The sequence below is a fragment of the Elephas maximus genome, chromosome 7 (assembly GCF_024166365.1).
Source record: "Elephas maximus indicus isolate mEleMax1 chromosome 7, mEleMax1 primary haplotype, whole genome shotgun sequence".
NCBI classification, from domain to species: Eukaryota; Metazoa; Chordata; class Mammalia; order Proboscidea; family Elephantidae; genus Elephas; species Elephas maximus.
Genome location: NC_064825.1, coordinates 74,359,725 through 74,381,561, shown reverse-complemented (window position 1 = coordinate 74,381,561; position 21,837 = coordinate 74,359,725). Strand labels below are relative to the sequence as shown.

Here is a 21,837-nt window from a genome sequence, read left to right as displayed (position 1 = left end):
GGTGAAAGCAGATATTTTTAAAAACAATTTCTTTCAAACAGCATTATATATCACAAAGCATAAAGCAAGCTGAAGGGTATGCGCAAAAATCAGTATACCCAAGATTCAATGAAGGGAGTACAAGAGTTCCAGCTAGGGCACTGCATGGTACCATGCCCTATGATAGGAAACAAAGAAGGTTAGAAGGGAACAAGTTTGTAGAAAAAAATGAGTTTAGCTTGGGCACGTTAAGAGCAGCGGCTGCTAACCAAAAGGTTGGCAGTTTGAATCCACCAGCTGCTCCTTGGAAACCCTATGGGGCAGTTATACTCCATCCTATAGGATGGCTACAAGTTGGAATCAACTCAATCACAACTGGTTTATGGACATCTAAGAGGTATCTGGAAACCCTAGTGGCATACTGGTTAAGTGCTACAGCTGCTAACCAAGAGGTGTACACTTCGAATCCAGCAGGCGCTCCTTGGAAACTCAGTGAAGCAGTTCTACTCTGTTCTATAGGGTTGCTATGAGTTGTAATCAACTTGACTGTAATGGGTTTGGTTTGGTCCCTCAGAAGACACAGGGTTTATCAGCATATAGGTAGTAATGCCAGGAATGAACAACACACCAAGGACAGCCTGCAGACCTAGAAAGGTAGAATCTTGTGCAGCACAGTCATTTAGGGGGAAAAAAAAAAGGCTAAGGACCTAAAGGAAACCCTGGTGGTATAGTGATTAAGAGCTACGGGTGCTAACCAAAAGGTCAGCAGTTCAAATTCACCAGATGCTCCTTGGAAACCCTAGGGGGCAGCTCTACCCTGTCCCTATAGGGTTGCTATGAGTCAGGATTGACTCGACAGCAATGCGTTTGGTTTTGGAAAGACCTAAAGGAAACCAAGAAAGCATAAAGAGAGGGAACAGAAAGGCAGAATGAGAACGAGAAGAAAGAGAAGCCAATGGAAGAGAGTTTCAAGAAGAGAGTCGTCCTCAGTGCCAAACGCCAAACGTAGGCCAAAGACTGAAACATGTCCTCAGGATACTAATGACCCAGGTTTACTCTAGCCCAGTTCAAAGAATGAAACTTCTATGAACCAACAGTCTGACTGTCTGCACAAAAAGTAGGCATCATATTTGGGCATTCCCTTGACTATAATATACATGACCCTAAAAGCAAAGCAGTTCTTTGGAATAGCAAAGAGGAAAAATACACTTCGCCCTATCTTCTTCAATTTTTACTACTTTAAGCCATATTCTGGGGACTAATGACTTCAAATGATATCAAACCTTTAAAATGCTCCCGATTCCAATGTGCATGATGACACAAAATGTGGAAGTTCAGATTAAAAAAAATGTAAATTTAGAATTTGCATGCAACGCAAACTCACAAATGAAGTAAGAATATGGATTTCAAAATTCCAAGTCCAGACGTAACACTCCTGTAGATGAGCCACTTTATTCATTCGACACATATCTGAGGGCATACTATATGCCAGGCACTGTTCTAGGCACTTGTGACAGACACATCAATGAATTGAAGGTCTTTCTCTGATGGAATTTAAATTCTAGCAAGGAAGACAGACAAATAAACATAATAACTGAATTTGACGGTATATAAAAAGCTGGATCACATAGTGCCTGGTAGGCCATTGTAATGACTTTGGCTTTTACTCTGGGTAAAATGGGGAGATAGAAGATTTTAAGGACATAGTTGACAGGATTTGCTTGTACTTCAAAAAGATTCATCTGGCTGCTGGGTTGAGAAGAGACTGGGCACGAGAGGGGCCAGGGATACCTGTCAGGAAGCAAATGTAGTAATCAGATGAGAGAGAATGGTGACTGGACCAAAATGGCATTGGTAGACTGACGAGAAGTGGTCAGGTTCTCATACATACTGAAGGCAGGGCCAGCCAACATGTCTTTCTGTGATAGAGACAAGGCAAAGATGACTAGAAAGCTACAGTTGCCACTTACTGAGGTGGGGCAGGCTTGGGGTGGGGTAGGGAGGTGCTCAGGAGCTCAGTTTTGAATATGTTATATTGGAGATGTTTATTGGACACTGAAGTGGATAATCAAGTGAGTCTGGATATGTGAGCCTAAAAAGATCTGGAATAGAAAGAAAAATTTTGAAGTTGTCAACATATAGACGGCATTTAAAGCCATGGATCTAAATGAGATCACCAAGGGAGGGAGTAGACAGAAAAGAGGTCCAAGGACAAAACCCTGGGACACTCTAGCAATAAGCGGTCGGGAGAAGTGGAGAAATTAGCAAAGGAAACTGAGGAGTAACTTACTTCTTTCTCTCCCTCAGTACGCCTAAATGCAAAATAGGTATAGTATTCCTGACCCTCTGCATAGAAATCTGGTGTCTGTTAATTTAGAATTACTCTGAAAGTATAATTACTAATTATTAGATAACAGGATAATCCTATCATATTTGAAAACATCTAAAATACTGGAATTAATCCAATATCTCATTTTAACAATTTGAATTGTATTGTCTACTATGACTTAGATTTTGCTAGCCACTCATGAGAAGAAGCTGAACTTGCTAACTTTTCCTATTGTTCACTTCACCTTAAATTGCTAAGTTAAAAAAATGAATAAAATTTGAGTCATCTTTCAAGTAAAATCTCAGATGTCTGATTTTATGAAGTGACATTACCTATATTATATACTTGAATAATGCAACATTGTCATTTTTAAAGTCTAACTCCTTGTTATTCTAACAAAACATTTTGAGTGTTAATATTTTCCTTTTGGAAAAAAAAAAAAAAAATTCAATGAGCAACTGGCTAAGAAATGCTTCGATAAAATTCCCTGCAAAAATATTTTTCCTTTTGCTTTTCTAAGAACCTAAATCATTTTCATTTCAATTCATTCACTGAGGAAATGTGGAAGGACTCCCCAGTTTTCACAAGGCGACATGTAATCTGAGAGCTATTTAGCTGAGGACCAACAGTAGCCAATGAAAATACCAAATTTTCAACTTTTGAGTTGCAGGATGCATGGGAAAGACATATAATCAGTAGATATAATGAAGCACTAAACCAACTTCCTGGTTTTCCCTGATGCCCTAAAAAACAAAAACACACAAAAAGGTTCTTATATCCCATTTAACAGGCCCCATGTGAAAATACCTCGCATTTCTGTAGCCACCTCCAAAGTCTGAACTTTCTGTTGGTTCTCATTTTGGCTTCTGTTTTTAGCATGTGAATGATGAGCTGGTTTTTGCTTTGTAGAGCCATATCGAGAGGTGTTTCTCCCTTTAAAAAAAAAAGAGAGAGAGAGAAAAAAACTTAATTGACATTTTCACTACATCATGTATGTGAAACTTTTTTTAAAACTCACCAGAACCATAGATTCAACACATTTATTCAAAGAGTAGCCAGCCATTACTATTCATATCTATCTGTGGTAACTGAAAACAAACATGCAGCTTACCTTCGTTACTTTATAAATCCGCTAACAGGAGAAATAATAAGCTGAGGGAGACAAACACCTGGTCATACCTTAACATTCTGGACATCCAGGCTAGAGCCAGCTTCTAAGAGTTTGTCGACTGCATTAACATTTCCTGCAGCAACTGCCCAGTGAAGTGGAGTGTTTTGGTGTATTTTATCAGCCACACTGAGAGAAGGATTGAACTTTAACAGAAATCCAGTTGGTTCTGGCCTGTCTCAAATAAATAAAATACCAAGAGGCATTAACAGAGATGATGATTTGAGGAGTAAATGCAAATAATGAATCTTTTAAGCTAATGCATCAACTAACTAATCAGCAAGTACTTTGAGTAACTGAGGGACTTCTTTGTGAAAAGTATTGTTCTATGTGCTATGGGAGATTAAAAAAAAAAAAAAGCCATATCTATTAAATAACAGCCTGCTTGCTATACAGATAATAAAATTTTAACATAAATACAGTGGAATAAGTGCTTACGGTTTTCCTTTTTTTTTCCATGTCATTGTTCTATTGGTTAACAATTTTTTTTAATCCTAAATTTAACTTTGGCCAATATTAAATGCTGTTATTTATCTGATCAATGACTAAATGTGCAACATTATATTTACAGAGATGCCTGTTCTGTAAGGAATTTTTTTTTCCATCAGTACCTTTCAAACTTTTCACCAATGACATTAAAAGTCTGTATCACGGTCCAGAGGGTGGAAACCTTATTTTCTTCTTAAAAATGTACTGTCATCTCACATAGACTGAGATACTTAAATTACATGCAAAGAAAGGAAGCTGTCAGAGTCAAGAATCAGAATGAGGCAATTCAATTATATTCACTTACCCAAGTACTTTGTGAGCTGATAACATGAGAGGTGTTTGCCCATTTAAATCTGCCATATTTACACTCTAAACAAAAAGAAGAGTCAATCAGCACAACTTTTCAACTATGCTCTGTAAATGTAGTCAAAAAAAAATTTTTTTCTCCCCTTAATCAAAGTACCTTTTTAATACACTCAGCACTACCAATGAGTCTACAAGAAGAGTACAAATACCATTTGAATAAAAGCGTGCTCTGCTTCGCATCCATAGGGCAAAAATCCATAGATTTCTACAAAATATTTCTCAAGGGAAAATCTGAACATAAAATTTAAAATACGGTACGATGTGAATGGAAGAGAGCTACAGGAAAGAGAAAAATGTTGATAACATTGACCAAATATACAGACTATAAAGGCCTTAGAAGTCATTTGGTTGATACCTTCTCTGACACATTAATTCATTCTATCACTTCTTACACCAAATTATCCAGCCTCTACTTATACACTTCCAGTAATAATGAACTCTTGATCTTCTGAGGCCATTCACTGTATTTCTGGACTTACATTACGTTTCAAACAAGGATTCGAACTCATTGTTTTTGGTTTGACCCCCGGCCGAGGATTTGCATTTCCAGGGATTTTGTTAACACATAGGTTCAAGTTCAGTGTATCTGGGGCAGAAATGTCAGAGATCTTGTTAAAATGTAGATTCTGATTCAGTATACCTGGGGGTGGAAATACAAATTCTCAGCAGGGGGTCAAACTGAAAATAACTGGTTCAAAGCCCTGGTTTCAAATAATTAAACATGAAAAATTCTTTTCTACTTTTTGGAGTAGAGAAATAAGGGAAATCCTATCTCCATCAGGATGTGCTTCTTTTAATGAAGTAGGTCCAGGTTTGAGGTATGTTATAATGGTTCCAACCAAGCCAAAAGGAAGATTCTTTGGGCCTTGAAGGAATATGACTTGGAAAGGAGTCCAAGAGAAGCAGAAAGGGCTCCTCCTCACACATCTTTTCAAAACAAGACTCAAGAGGTTATAATTATTCTACTTCAACTGGCAAAGTCTGAGAGACAGTGCTTATTTAAAGGGAGCACAATCAGTCCAACAGCGTTTGTACAAACATGCTTCCCTGCCTGTTACAAGAGTCTGCTGATATGTAAACTACTCTGTTACCAGAAAGTGTATCTCAGGCAAGTATAGCCGACAGTGAAACTCCCACAGCTGATAACCTGTAATTTAACCTATGCCATAAATGGATGCCTCTTAACCAGAGCCATTTTTCATGGAATTACTTTAGAGAATAGTAAAAACCATATATTCAAACTGGCCTCCCATTTGGGTTCAAATAATGAAAACGAATGATGAGTTAATTTAGTGATCTGACTACCATTTCTACATTCAACCACAAGAAAAATACAGGCTTTGAAGGCATGCTTTTTGAAAAGCTCTACAAATTGCTGGGCTCATATGGAAAACTATTACAGGCTTACAAGTCTCAGAAACATCTAGTTACATGTTACTGAGCTGAATGACCTGTCTTTTACGGCCCTGATAAAGCTGAAAAAGCAGTATTCAATAACTAGACTTACTGAAGGTAATATATGGGTACCTGGGTATCTGTAACTTCCACCTTAAAAATGGAAGCAGACTATGAATGATAATCTACCCAAATTCCTCATATTTACAAAAGCTGGTGTATAAGACACATTTTAAAACATACCTGTCCCTTTGAGATGAGATACGCTATAATAGGCATGTGTTGAAATAATACTGCCAGATGGATGCTGCTGAATCCCTCTCCATCGATGAGAGTGGGGTCTGCACCATGTTGTAGCAATAATATGACCATAGGTAAATGCCCTTGTCTGTATACAAAAGACAAAAAATTACACTGTATTTTGTAGCATGCAGAAAAAGAAAAAAAAAAATTTCAGGGAGAAGCTGGCATCACTAAGATATGAGGGATTTTGGGTAGAGCATTTCCTAAGAGAACTTACAAATGTTTTTTACTTAGATGCTTCAAACTTAGAACTATCTGGACAGTCCTTCTTGAGTACAGGTGATAAACCTGATAATCATGTGTAAAATAATAATTGTATGCAACTAATGCTAACTATGAAAACTTTAAAACCACTGAGGCTTCACTGTGGCTACGTTTAAAACACAAAATTATGATGAGCCAGATACGCAGAAGAATAACTTTCATAGACTGCAGGTATGTTGTTAGCTACCATCAAGCCGGCCCCAACACATGGCAACCCCATGTGCAATGGAAAGAAACGCTGCCCTGGTCCTGCGCCATCTCTGTGATTGGCTGCAGATCAGACTGTTGTGCTCCACAGGGCTTTCACTGGCTGATTTTCAGACGTATATCAAATCCATAGGGTTTTCATTGGCTGATTTTCAGAAGCGGATTGCCAGGGCTTTCTTCCTAGTCTGTCTTAGTCTGGAAGCTCCACTGAAACCCGTACAGCACCATGGCAACATCCAAGTCTCCAGTGACAGACGCGTGGTACTGCGCATGAGGTACACGAGCCAAGAATCAAACCTGGGTCTCCCGCATGGGAGGTGAGAATTCAACCACTGAACTAGCACTGTTCCCACTGATAATATTATTCTTAGAAACTATATATATGTTTATACTTGGATACAGTTCAACTTCCCTATCATTTTTACCATGTTAAAGCTTCGTACCTCAATAGCTTAAAGGTGATGAGTTAACTCTAGATTCTTAAAAATTCTTAGCTATGGAAAAAAGATTCAACTCCTTGTCTTAAATGAACGCTTATTCACTCCAGTCTCAGGTTCACGTCAACCCCACCAACCACACAGAGTGGAATTAAAATAAAATAAAAATTTTTAAGGTAAAAATAGTCACTTATTGACTTTAGCTTCAGATGGCCAATACACACCAGAAAATAGAGGGTAGAGACTGAACAATATAAATGTTCTAGTAAACTGACCTACTAAAAAATTATTTATCCTGTAACAGCTTTGAAAACACATTTAACCCTAAAAGAGATAAACTTTACATTTACTTTGAAAGGGAATCCACTTCTTTGAAATAAAATGACAGCTATAAAGTTTTCAAGTTTTCATCTGTTCTAAGACCGAACTGACTGAATCTATAGTTCACTGAACTACTGCTTTTATTCATGAGACCAAATATAAAAAATACTTATCCTGATTATAAAAAAGAAAGCACAATACAGATACCTGAGTTTGATAATCATAATAGAGCCCTTGATTAAATACAAAAGACATCATCTCTGGAGGCTCTTTAAAATTGTAATTTTTTTAAATGAAGGGGAGGAAAAAAAAAGAAAGTCTTTCAAATTGTCTATAAATGTGCTGTCTGAAATGGTGGCCAGTATCTGCATTGGCTGTTTAAATTTAAATTAATTAAAATGAAATAAAATTAAAAACTAAATTCCTCAGGTACAGCAGCCACATTTCACAGGTGGCTAGAGGCTACTGTATGGCCAGTGAAGAATAGGATATTTCCATCGTCACAGAAAATTCTTTTAGAAAACACTGATTTGTGACATTCAGAAAATGAACCTATTCTTTACGATTTCGAACAGCAATTTCAATGTTGAAAGAAACCTTACCTGATGGCCCAGTGAAGAGGAGTTGAGTTTAAATCTCCTCCCAACTGATCTACAACAGCACCTTTTGAAATATAAAACCTGTTAAAAGCAGACACAAATGAAAATAAGATTTCAAACTAATAAATTCACATTGAGAAAGAAAACATTATTTTTTCTTAGTAATAAATGTGTTGGAAAACAGAAATTATAGTATTAACATGTTCAAAACACCTAGAACTATAGAAGTCAGGAAGATTCACAGAATATCAAATAAATGTCTGGTGAAACATTCTTAGCATGTAAGTAATTACTCCTGCTATAATTAGCAATCAATTATAACTTACATACCAAACATATAACTACTCTACATATTCTAAATACCACAACACTCTTTAAAGAGCTTATATTCAAAAGGTTTAGGATTACAGATATTCTACTGCTTAGCTTGGCAGGAGATGGGTGAAATTATGTCACTTGACAGGTATAAAATTAGAATTACTATGTGTGAGAGAAGTCTGAAAGTAAGTAGTAAAAATTAAATTTAAAATCCTTCCAGAAACGATAAGCATTTTGAGTATTTTGGTCTCTATTTTTATGGCATAGTTGTGATACACTGTATATGGTGAACCTACAAGAGAATGTGACTGATTTTCTTCTGTGGTTAATAGGAACTAGTCTATCTCAAAGTTGTATTTTATATAGCCTATTATCTAAACAATACATCAGTTATTCCCACAAGGACTCTGCCTGTGAGTGCAACGTGTTAGCATATTTTAAACTTAAGTAAAATTTTCATTTTTTCAAACCTCAAGGATTTTGAATATACATAATGTAAAATATATTCACATTTACAGACACATGTACGTGTTACATGCTATGGTATAAAAAGAAGAAACAAAAGCTATCAATGGATAGGCAGTAGTGCTTTACGAAGAGGAAGTATTTGATAGAATTCATGTCCATTTGCAACTGTATTCTGCATTTAGTTTAAAAAAAAAGTTGTGAAATTCTCCTGCCCATCTATTCCTCCTGACCTTACAATGTAAAATCCTTCAAAGTTTCTTCTACACTAGATGAAAGTTTCTGTTCTGAGAAAGCTTACAATGTTTTGCTTTTCCTTTTTTAAAAGTGTTCAGTTTCACTTCCAGACTAAGGCTCTTTTACATGATGAACAGATGTGTGCAGCAGAAGGTTTCTGCTGTTCACTCCCAAAAGGGAACTAGAGATGACTCAAGACTCATACGTGCACCTGAAGAAAAAGACAAGTGAAGGAGAGGTCTAGAATTAGACATACACACTTTATATCTTTTACACACATATACAGCATCTTACTTTACAAGATCCAGTCTGTTGTTAATAGCAGCCCAATGAAGAAGCGACACATTTTCTTTGTCTGGTTGCCTGACATCATATCCGGCTTCCACCAATTCTTTACATCGTTCGAAAATCCCGTATCTCAAATAAGGAAGAAAAAAAGGCATTACCGATACCATTTAAAATAATTTCAAATATCCAAATTTCTTCCTCTTATCATGTCTTTACTTTATCCAATCTGTCTCTCAGCTAACACAGAAATATATTAACAAAGACGTGCACAAAGAGGACAAATAAAGCCAAACAGCACAAGTAAACCTGGTTCGCTTATCGATCAGATTAATCCATTTGGAGTGAAATTTGATTTTCTTAAATAAACTTCAACACTCACATTTGCTCTCCTTCAACAAGTTTCATCCGATCCCCTACTATGCGCCAAAAATGCATGGTGCCAACTCCTGACTACGATATTATTCCTGAATCAAACCACACCCATCCAATAACCTCACAGTAAGGGACAGAGAATAAAAGCAAACTTGGATGGATTCAACAATGAAGTACGGGTGTGGTATAGGTACAGCAGAGGAAGAAATGATTAGGCCCTCCTGGAGGAGAAGAAACATGATATACAAGCTGGGTTGCTTAGACTGATGAAAGGAATGAAACAAACTTCAGGCAGAAGAACAGGATGAACAAAACCCAGAGGTGTGAAAGTGCACAGCTGTTGAGAGGAACAGAAGCAATCTAGCACTGCTGAAGCACAAAGCAAAGAAGGCAGAATGGCCAGGGATGAGGCTGGAGCTGCAAAGGACTTCCACGTCAGCTATGAAGCTGAGACTTTATAATTCAGTGGGAAACCACTCAAGGGTTTTAAAAGGGAAGTACTCAGATTTTGGGTTTTAAGAATATAAGATTAGTGGCAGTATGGACGATGATTAGAGCAGGGTGAGGCTAGAGACTGAGAGGCCAGATTAGACGTCACTGTAATAAATACAGGCAAGAGGCAACGAGAACCTAAGTTAGAGGCAACAGGAATGGAAAAGGAAGGATAGACTTGAGAGATAGTTAAGAGGCAGCGCTGTCGTTACTGGGTAACTACGTGAGAGAGGAGGAGAGAAAAGCTGCTTTGTAATGCTACGGTAATTTTTTTAATTTAGCAATTTAAATTAGAAGTATTTCTTTTCAACAGAAGCCATTAAGCTCCAACAGACCACTGAGCACTTTCTTTGAAACTTATTCTATTTAGAGATATCTGAAAGTCTCAATAAGCCTCAAGGGTCAAAACCAGACCAAACGGTAGGACTGTCTCTGTTAATTAGAATAATGCCTGCCTGGACAAAAAAATCTGCACATGCACGTGTGTGGGTCTTTTTGGCATGTCTATGTCTTTACGGCAGAGACAGCTGTTTGACAACGCTAAGTACAAATATGAATGAGAATAAATTGTTAATCACGACGTAAATATGCTCTTCATTTTTAAACATCAACTTTAACATTTGACTGGAAAAGAAACACTCCCTTTAGTTGAAAATATAATAGGAGTTCACACACACACACACACACACACACACACACACACACACAAAGTCCTAGTTCTCTTTTGTCCTTCCCCAATAAAACTAAAGACCTCCTAATAACCACTTGAGAAGGTTCAAGACATGAAGGAAATTTTAGGAGAGCTATAAAATGTGAGGTTACTCAGGCTCCCCTTAAATATAGCCCAATTTCTCACATTTATCATGATAGAGCTTTACTGATAACAGAGAAACATTTAAATGTTTCTATGCTAATTAAAGCAAATATCTACCTTAAGAATACACTAATCCTCCTATCAATTAAAAATACACACAATATAAAATCATATTCACCTAAACCAGTGGCTCCCTGTGCTTCCAGAGTTCATATAAATTAGTGATTAGAATCCTGAAATTATCAGTATTTTTTATAATTAACATAAGTCAGACGTTAGGCTATGTTAAGGCCAAACAGGCTAATTAACCACCAAACATCCTCCTTTTGATGGAAATTATTTCAAGTGACTGAGGTAATAGTACTTTCTTTCATGCCAATTAGAAGCACTGATTGGCAGACATAGATTTGATTACTAATAATAGAAAATAAATTACTAGTTAATGTAGTCTGATAGACAAAATGCTCCAAAATATTTCTAATCTCTTATTAGAGGTAGGGTGGATGTTAATAGCCAGTGAAATCCATGATGGTGAAAATGCTGGAAATAGTGCAGATATCCACATAAGGAGATCTTGTTTAGAGAAAGCTCTCAACCTGTCATTCCATCTTCAGCACAAGGAAAACAACCCACTATATGTTTCAAGTGGTCAGAGAACACATTTCTACTTTACTGCCTTTCTTCTCCTGCACCCAGCACAACAGGCACACAGAAAGTACTCAATAACTGAATACTTACTAAAAGTATCTAAATATTTACATTACAGTATATTTTAAAAGACTGAGATACGCGTTTCAATTCAGAAGTTAACTTTAGTGTCATTTTTAATCACTCACTCACTCATCGTTTACTGGGCACCTAGTACGGTAAAATCTGCGAAAGCCAGAACCTGCGTAAGGCAGAAACCTATCAGAGAAAGAAAACGCAAATATTTTCCACCAAAACAAGCGATACAAAAGTGGTTGACTGCACCCTGTCAAAGGCAGAAAACTTGCGAGACCTGGAAAACCACGGCAGTCCTGTTGAGTTCCAGCTCTCACAGGTTTCACTGTATAAGATAGAGACTCTGTGAAAGCACTGGACAACAAAGAGGAAAAAGGCACACTTTTGCTAAAGAAGTTGCTCACAACATAAAGAGAGGGTGTGGTACGTAAACAACACTGTTCTAAGTGCTCAGATGCTGGTATGACTAACTGGTATTAGCGCTGGTGTTAATGAACTACCTACCAGCAAGAAGGGAAGAAGGTATGCGCGTGGAGTGTCGTAAACTACACATTCAATGTTACAATCCAACAGAACACAGGATAAACAAAGCATCTGGAAAACTTACTGGGTAGCTTTTACAATGTCACAGTTACTAGAGTCCTCTACAAGAGGAACAGTTTCTTTCGCCTTCTCAAGTTCTTTGTTCTCATGTGCACAGATGCTATGTCGACCAAATCCTGGAGGGGGGGGTCCATGGCTGTGATTCCTGCACTGGAGAGTAGGAGTAATTTGACAAAGCACAGAAACAGAATTAACACCATATTCAATTACATGATGAAGTATTTGCTTCTATCAATAATAATTATAGTACTGAATCAGAAATTTTTTGGAGTCTTAGAGGGAATATTCTCTTTATCTTAAATCTGTTCATTAGAAAAGATGCTTAATATTAGAAAACTCTAAATTACATATTTTATCATAAAACAAATGGTGATCAGCAGAAAAGGATCACAAATGGACTTTGTTATTTGTAGTGGGTGGAGTGTTACAGCTATTCGCATGGTAGGAAGGTTGCCAGGCCCCTGCTTTGGGGAAATTGTGGCAGGCACACCCTAAGAAATCCCTTCCCCTCCTCCCAATGAATCACACTCTTGTATAATCCCTTTTCCTTCAGTGTGAGCAGAACCTGTAACTTGATCACAGCCAATGGAATATGGCAAAGTAAAATAACCACAAGCAAACGAGAAAATGACAAGAGTGCACACTTTTCTTAGCAGGCCCTCTTCAACGGTGACATGAAGTAAACAAAGACAATCTAATCCAATCTGACAAAAAGTTGGCCCCCTCTAAAAAATTCAAAATTATCAAAAAGGCTAATTTGTAATAGATTTATATGCATGATCTTTAATTTAAAGCCTTGCCATCAAGTTTATACTGAGCTATTAATACAATTTAGAAATACATTGTCAGATCTTAACATGCCCATGATAATACGAATTTGTCAATTGGCTCCTGCCCCCAGTCTCCATGGGCAGACAGAGGGGAGCTGAAAATTTTATTTTCTCTGAAGCAGGAGGGTCAGGAAAAGGAGAGGCAGAGAAATAAGACAGGTCGCCTCTTACACGTCCCCACTCTCCCTCGCAGTCTTGAGATTGAGTCCCTGCTTCTCCTGTACTCTCCCAGCCTGATCTCTCCTGATTCCATTAAAGAAACAGATGACAACTAACCAAGAGATCCCTGGGACTGCTACCACTGTCCTGGAAGTCCCAGCCAATCATATGACACAGAATCATCCCATCAATGCTCAAGTTTAGAGTGAGCAACTGCCAATGAGTGGCACCACACCACAGTCAGTACCAAGACTGTTTGGATTATAAAGCTGGGGCCCTGAACTATCAGCTAGCTTGCAGAACAGGCTCCATTCTGTCACTGCATTAACTTCATAATACAGTAAGTCCCCAGGTTAAGAACGTCAGACTTACGGACAACTCATACTTAAAATGGACTGTCACATATTCTCTCTTCGGTACATTACCATCTGTAGTTACTTTATTATTTTATTATCATTATGTACTCTATTATTATGTTTAAGATGCTTTAGTGTATTTGGAAGTGTTTCTTAAGTGTTTTATATGCTTTCTATGCTATACTATATACTAAGACAAACATATGACTAACTGACTTTAAATAAGAACTGTAATGTATCTGTTCCGCCTTACCTACAAATTCGACTTAAAGACAGACTTAGGAACGGATCTCATTCGTAACCTGGGGACTGCCCGTGCATGACATTTAAAAAAAACGAAAACCTTGAATCCTACTTTCACCTTATGGTGGGGTTTTACTCTACACATATAGGGAGTGCAAGCTCAAAACTGTTTTTCTGGTAGGAGTGCATGATCAAAAAAGCTTGGAAACCATAGTTCTAAATTCTCTCCTTTATTCTAGGTATGGCTCCCTCCCAAAATTTAACCACAACAGGTAAGAAAGTAGCTGATTTGCTTCAGGGGAGGTTAACTTTGACTGGAGACAATCACATAAAGATCTTTAAGGACAATAATCATACGTTCCCATCACAAAGATTAAAGCACAGTTTCCATCCTTCTTAGAAATTACTCCCTAGTTATTAAAAACACCACATATTTTTAAAGTATTCTCTAGTTGTTTCATTCTGACTACACTGGAATGTAAACTACTTGAGAACAAGGACAATGTCTCAGGTTCCTGTTGGCTGAAAGATGGTGGTTAATCGTCTAACCTATTTTTGGCTTCAGTTCTATCACTGTAAAATGAAAGGAGCAGATCAATATAGCTATACAAAGTTCCTTCCAATTCCATGTTGCATGATCCTAAGAGGAGATATTACTAATAATCATTATTAACTTGTTCACTGGTAAAGACATCACCCCATAAATAAACGCCCTCTATGCATGTGAACATGTAACTGCTACATAGCTACCTACAATGTTAAGGTAACAGAACAGACCGAGCAAATTCTTATGATGCCAGCAACCTCCTGAGAGTTTTTATTAATCTCAGGAAATGTAAACAGCAACTACTATGCACCAATCACAGTCCTAGGCACTGGGGATAAAAAATGAATAAGACATGATTCCTGCCACAATCCACTCACTCACTCATTCATTCATTCATCGAATCTTTACTGAATCCCTACTACGTGCCAGGCACTGTTCCTGACACAGAGATATGGCAGTGAACACAACAGACAAGGTCCCTGGTTTTCAAAGAACTTATATCCTAGTTAGGTAGATACTCTCTTATCCATCCTTGGCATATAGTAAAATACAGACTGCTCCTTAGGCCTTAGACTGAAAAATGGGTAGACTCCAGGAGACAGCAAACAATCAGAGAAACAAGGCCACAGTCAAGCCCTGAGTAGCAGTGAAAAGTGCACTGCAACAGGAGCTCCAAGACCTGGCCTCTGCCCCTAACTGGCTGGGGACCTTTGAAAAACAGCTTAATATCTCTGAGTCTCAATTTCATCTGAAAAGTTCGACTAGATCAATGGTTCTTAACCTTCCTAAGGTCATGGCCCCTTTTGAAAATGTTATCAAAGCAAAGGTGGGCTCTACTCAGAGAAATATGTATGTGTACACACAATTAAATTCCACATATAATGTCAAGGTGTTCACTGACCCCCTGAAGGTTATCCTGAGTACCAGTGTAAAGATCTCTGAACTGTGCAATTTACCAAAGAGCATTCCAACTCCAAGAATTCTGATTCTGCCCCATTTTAACTTGTCTGGTTCTTCCAGGATTCCAGTCTACAACAGCCTCAAGATAAAATGGTAAATTTTTTTTTTTTTAATTAAGATACATAGGCCAAAAAAATAGGTACAAAGAAAGAGACATGTATCTAGCTGATTACCCTACTCCTGGGGAGGTGGGCTGCAGGAGCAGAACAAGATATTATGAAAATTAAATTAGAGATAAACGATTATATCTGTGGTGGTTTTACAACATAGCCCCAAAATTCTTGGATGCTTCTTCCATCAAGAGGCAAGGGTCCATGTTCCTTCCTCTTGAATCTGTGCTCTGGGGCTGCTTTAGCAACGGAACACCACAGAAGTGATGCTGCGTCAGTTGGCAAGCCCAGGCCTTAGAAACTGGCAGCTTCCTCTTCCTGTCTCTTGAGATCTTCACTCGTGGAACCCAGCCACCATGCTGTGCAGAAGCCCAGGCCACATGGAGGTGACCCCACTGAAAGTCAGCATCAATACGCCAGACATGTGAGTAAAGACCCCTCTAGATGATATCAGCTCCGGCTGTCGAGTCACCCCCAAAATAAGAGTCTTTCCAGCTCCAGACATGGTGGAGCAGGAACAAACCATCCCTTGCTATGCCCTGTCCAAATTCCTGACCCACAGAGTCCACGAGCATAACAACTGCTGTTTTACACCACTAAGTTTTGGGGTGGTTTGTTATACAGCAACAGACAACTGGAACATCTTGAACTTATAAAGGGTCATGTAATATTTCTTGCACAGTGATATCATGAATCAAGTCATTTTTCCAAATAGCAAATAAACATTATTGAAGTTCAGCGTGCACTAATTTAAGAGAAAACTAGGTCTAGAAGACTAGACTCAAACTCTGGGTCACTATCCTGTCAGATTATCAAATAATAATAACAACAATAAAGAGATCTCTTAGATAGAAATTAAAATTTCTCATGACATTAACGCACGTGCCAGGGTTAAGTTTACAAGTTCATTCATTCAACAAGTATTTGCAGAGTACCCATCTATGCTAGGCATTGTTCTAGAAGCTAGACATACAGCCTTGAACATAACAGATAAAAATCACTGCCTTCACAGCACCTACATTCAGTGGAGGGGAAAGAGACAATATATAAAATAAATAGGTATTGTTAAATGACATTAAGTGCTAAGGAGAAATACAAGGAAGGAAGGAGGTTAGGGAGCGTTGCTGGTAATAGTGATGACAGGGCAAGCATCACAGAGGTGACATGGTGTGAAGACCTTATCAAGGTGGGAAATAAGCCCTGTGGGTATATCAGGAAAGAGCATTCCAGGCAGATAGGATAGCAAGTACCAACGCCCTCTGGCCAGGGCAGCTCGTGTTGACTGAGGGTACAAGAAAGTAATAAAAAATGAGGTCAGAGAGGAAATCAGGCGCCAGCGAGTAAAGGCAATTTCTGACAAAAGCCAAACAGCAGCACTGGACTTGGAATCAGAAGAACCAAATTCAAAGAGAACAGGAATTTTTGTCTGTTTTGTTCATTGACTTATTTCCAGTGCCTAGAGCAGTGACTAACACCTAGGAAACACTCAAAACACATCCGTTGAATGAATGAGGTTCTGGCTGTTACTTAGTCCCTATTTGACTTAGCAAGTGACTCCAATTTTTTGCACCTCAGTTTTCTGATCTTTAAAATTAGAATAATAACCTCTCCTAGCTCACAGGGTCAGAGTGAAGCTCAACAATGCAGAAGGTCTTCACATTATTATTGAAAAAATTAACAATAGCAGTTATTATTAACAATTGTCTCCCTACGTGTCCTCCCCACCCTTGCCCTACTAATGTCAACCTCCACATCACTCACTCTCAGTCTGTGATAGAATCGGGACGGGTTGTCTTCCCTTCTGCAAGAGGGAGTGAATTTTAAGCACTTGAAGCCTCTTGCAAATGAGTGGCAGTAATTAAGACATGGTAATTACTCCTCCTACCAACTTCTCCTACAGGCTCTCTGAGAAAAACAATGAGGCACAGCTTTCATGTGAAGATTCTACATGCATTCGTAAAAATCCAGTCAACCTGCATACCGTTTTTTTCCTCCAAAATGCAAGAACATCTAATAAAAACACCTTCACACTTTCCCATACATCTTGTTCCTCATTTAAACCTACACCAGACTGTAAGCAAGAAGGAAAGGAAGTTAATGGAAAGGAAAGGAAGGAAGAGGAGGGAACAAGAGGAACAGACACTGAGGATTGGTAAAACTATTTTAGAGGCCTACAAATCCAATCATCTCAAACACTGCTTGAATCCCATTTAAAAAAAAAAAAAAAAAAACACCAAACTCACCGCAGTCGAGTTAATTCTGACTCACAGCAACCCTATAGGACAACGTAGAACTGCCCTGTACAGTTTCCAAGGAGCACCTGGGGGATTCGAACTGCCAACCTCCTGGTTAACAGCTATAGCACTTAACCACTACGCCACCAGGGTTTCCTGAATCCTGTTAGGAACAAAAAATTTACCACCTAACAAAGCAGCTCACACTAAACGGAGACAGCTCCGGTTTTCTCGTCTGTAAATGGAGACAGTATCTTCTTCTTAAGGCAACTTCAATTATGGAACAAAATAATGCACATAAAAGCATCTGCTATGTGCTAAGCACTCATTAAATTTTGGCTGAACCTGGAAATTCTTCATTTATTCAATAAATATCGAGTGAACGCCCTCCATATGCCAGTCAGTATTCTAGGCATTGGGAAAGGGCCTGAGCAAAAAAGACAAAAGTCTTACTTCCTTGGGGCTTACATCTACCTCCTGTAACTGCCCCACTGGCCCACTTCTGCCCTCTGGAACTGCATAGGAGGCTTCTATGCATGAATACCTCCTCCAGAGAAAAGTCCTTTGGGGTTTTGCAAAGAGCTCCTGCCTTTTCACACCCCACCCCCCACCCCCCCCCACCCCGCTTCCTCTAGTGTAAGGAGCCCTGGTGACACAGCGGTTAAGCTCTTGGTTGCTAACTGAAAGGCCGGCGGTTCTGACCCACCTGCCACTCTGCGGGAGAAAGATGTGACAGTCTGCTTCGGTAAAGATTTACAGCCTTGGAAACCCTATGGGGCAGTTATACTCTGTCCTATAGGGTCGCTATGAGTCGGAATCGACCGGACCGCAACCGGTTTGTTTTATTTTTGTTTTTCTCTCGAGCCTAAACACCCAGCCTCGACTCTTTGAAGGAGTAAGGATGTGGGAACTCGCACTAAAACAGGGCTGGGCAGGGCGCCTCTGCCACAAACAGGAATCTAGAGAATGGCTCAGCCTCCAGGCCAAGGTCAAGACTCAGGTGTGTCACCTGACACCTCTCCCAGTGACGACCACCTTCCCTCCTCCCAGGCCCACAGCGGTCCCTGCCGGGCACAGGGGGTACCGTCCCCAGGGGGCGCCCTGGCTGGGGGAAGGAGGCTGGAGGCGCTGGCTGGGGCCTTCACCCCTGTCTATCTTTGTCTTTTCTTCCCAGTCGCCTCAGAGAGAATTCTCAGTATCTTTCTCGATGTTTCCAGGTTCCCGCCTCCCGTGCCCAGGTCCCCGCTTCCCCATGGGCCCCTCTCGGAGCTGCCTCACCCCCACGTCCTCCCTCTCCCCACATCCACCGCCTCTCTCTGGGCCTTCAGGACAGGCCGCGCCCTTCCGCACTCACCTGCGAGGCCAGTCCCGGCCCCTCCATCTCCCCAGGTGCCCACACCACAGCAGCGGCGACTCTGCAAAGTGGCGGCTGCGGCCGGTTCACCAGCCCGCCTCGGGCCGCCTCTACTCCCACTTCCTGCTCGCGGCCCCGCCTCCGCCACCACGGCTCCCGCTGGTGCCCTACGCGGTCCATCAACCTCGGGAAGGCCAATCCCCGCCCTCTCCTTGGTTGAGGGCGGGACTTTCGCGCTGCCGGGGACGGCAATAGGGAGCAGCGAGCCTGAAGCCCCGCCTCCAGCCTGCCCTCCGGACTCTCCCCGAGCCTCACCCAAGATTGTGCAGCCCCTTCCCAGGTGTCCATCTGGGACACCGCGTATGTCCCCTCCTGCCCCCGCACAAGTATACGATCAGGTTGTTATTCCAACGTCAACCAACATCTATTGAGAGCAAATCTGGACTTCGCTGCTTACAAGATGACCTTGTGAAAATTTCTCCCTTTACTTCAGAGCCTGACTCTGTGAAATGGGGAAAATAACGGTACCTACCTCCCAGAGTTGTCAGGAAGATTAAATGAAAAAAAAGCATATAAAGTCCCTCAGCCAAAAATGACATATAATAACAGATCAATAAACGTTAGCTATTAAAACATTTACCACACTCCACTTCCATGATCTTGGGCAAAACATCTTCACCATCTAGAGCTCTGTTTCCTCAAACAAAATTTATATATATAAAGTCCCACTACTCAGGCTAGAGGGGGATCTGGCAACAGTCCCCTGCCCCGCACTTTTACCCTCACTCTCTTTCGTGGGTTACACTGAAGGAACTGTCTAAGGCCCTGTCCAGCTAGAAAGTCTATGAATCTAGGATAAGCCTTGGTTTCTGCCCTTGGGGAGCATCGCTGGGGCAGCAGGACTCTCCTACCTCAGCTCTCAGAAAATCTTGGGGTTTTTCTGTCCCAGCACTTAACACTAAAAAAAAAAAAAAAAAAAAAAAAAAAAAAAACCATTGCCATCAAGTCGATATTGACCCTATGGGGCGGAGTAGAACTTCCCCCTAGGGTTTCCAAGGAGAGGCTGGTGGGTTCCAACAGCCGAACTTTTGGTTAGCAGAGGAGCTCTTAACCACTACATCACCAATTGTTCCTTTATGTGACTGTTGCCGAGCTCAACTGGATTAAGCTGCTTTGAAAACGAACAGAAAACATTATGGCTCCCCTTAAAAAAAAAAAAAAAAAAAAAACCCATTGCCGTGGACTCGATTCTGACTCATAGTGACTATAGGACAGAGTAAAACTGCCCCACATGGTTTCCAAGGCTGTGCATCTTTACGGAAGGAGCTGATGAGTTTGAGTCACTGACCTCTCAGTTAGCAGCCCTGTGCTTAACCACTGGGCCACCAGGGCTCCTTATGGGCTTCCCTTACCCTATAAAAATAATAGTGTATTTTTAAAAAATGTGTCTGGAAATGAGTGCTGCTTTTTCCCATCAAAAATATTACCTTAATACAATGAAATTGTAAATAAATTTATTATTATCATTATAGTATTCCTGCCCATAAATGCTCACTAAGATTGCTATTGAGTGGATGGGTGGAGGGAAAATTGTGTCATCAACTTCTGTGATACAAAGAAGGACAAATTAAGTGACAAATAGAAGTACAAGCAACTTCCTGTGAGAGTCAGAGGAGAGAGCAATTAATTGTGACAGGCTGAGACATCGGACAAAGCTTCACAAAGGAGGGAGCTTTTGGGTGTGGTCATTTTGCTTGACTAATAAGAGCTCAATTCATTGATCACTTACTGTATGTTGACACCTATGACAGTGTTTTGTATACATTATGTCTGATCTGTAAAATAGGTATTATTTTCCCCATCACCCAGAAGAAGAAATTGAGATTCAGATTGCTTTCGTAAACCCTAAGTAAGTAGTGACTTGAACCCAGACCTCTTACTACAAAGTGCTTTGGTTGGAGTGGTTTGGTTTTATCACTTTTAAGAACTGAATTAGAAGATGATGTTGTACTTGACGGAGAAAGACTTTAAGTGACAGAGACTTGAAATGTGCTATTTCAATGCTCTTACATTGATATCCTAACACGTTGGAAGATTCTGGAGCCAATAAATCTTCCATTTCTTAGCCAGGTTTCTGGCCCCCCTCTGCTCATTTGTTTTTTTACCTCCAATGAACTACTTCATATTGGGATAAGCATATCCATTACTAATGCTAATATGAAAGCAAACCCAGCAGCACCTCTAAGTGCTATCATTACCTCTCACCTATGAAATGCCTTTTGTTTGTAAACATACCACAGGAGAATAGCATGATGGGTAGGAGCATCTCCTGAAGCAAGCCACCTGGGCTGGAATCCCAGCTCCACCACTTATAATCTGTGTGCTCTTGGGTGAATTGCTCAATCTCTTCGTGCTTCAGTTTCGTCCTCTATAAAATGGGGATAATAGTAGTGCTTACTTCACAGGACTGTCAAGAGAATTAAATGAGTTAATGTATGTAAATTACCTGGTTGAGTGCCTGGCTCATGATAAGTGCTGTACATGGGTTGGCTATTAATCATCACCATTGTCATCACCATCATCAGGAGTAGGCGTTTGGGGCGAGCACTGAATGGCCCAGTTGGGTGGTATCATAGAAAGGCCTAGGATAAGATTCAGCAGACCTGGTGTCTAGTCCTAGCTTTGCCATCATTTACTGTATAACCTTGGGCATGTCACTTCTCTCCTCTGTGAGTTTCCTGTTTGGAAAATCAGGGTGAAAGTGGAGGCTGGAAGCACTAACCTCTAGGGTCTCTCTCAGATAATGTTTCTCTAGCTGAGATTAACCTTCACCTCTCTGATGCCTCATAGTACTTTTTTTTTTTAATCACTTTTA

At 39.9% G+C, this 21,837-nt stretch overlaps 1 protein-coding gene across 6 annotated transcripts in view; it reads right to left on the bottom strand.

Moving 5' to 3' along the window:
* The window catches only part of ZDHHC13 (zinc finger DHHC-type palmitoyltransferase 13), a 41,743-nt gene extending 22,667 nt beyond the window's left edge, over positions 1 to 19,076 (bottom strand). For 5 of the 6 annotated variants that reach the window (XR_007518218.1, XR_007518219.1, XM_049890629.1 and 2 more), the window contains exons 1-8: positions 18,963 to 19,076; positions 12,174 to 12,319; positions 9,172 to 9,294; positions 7,861 to 7,938; positions 5,970 to 6,114; positions 4,270 to 4,334; positions 3,488 to 3,650; positions 3,116 to 3,241 (exon numbers count right to left, since the gene is read on the bottom strand). Coding sequence is in view for 4 of the 6 variants with exons in the window: in XM_049890629.1 (XP_049746586.1) it covers positions 3,116 to 3,241; positions 3,488 to 3,650; positions 4,270 to 4,334; positions 5,970 to 6,114; positions 7,861 to 7,938; positions 9,172 to 9,294; positions 12,174 to 12,319; positions 18,963 to 18,989 (873 nt within the window). In the remaining 2 variants the exon portion in view is untranslated. The remainder of the gene's footprint in view (positions 1 to 3,115; positions 3,242 to 3,487; positions 3,651 to 4,269; positions 4,335 to 5,969; positions 6,115 to 7,860; positions 7,939 to 9,171; positions 9,295 to 12,173; positions 12,320 to 18,962) is intronic. The other variant, XM_049890631.1, reaches the window with a different exon arrangement.
* Between the last annotated feature and the right edge of the window lie 2,761 nt (positions 19,077 to 21,837).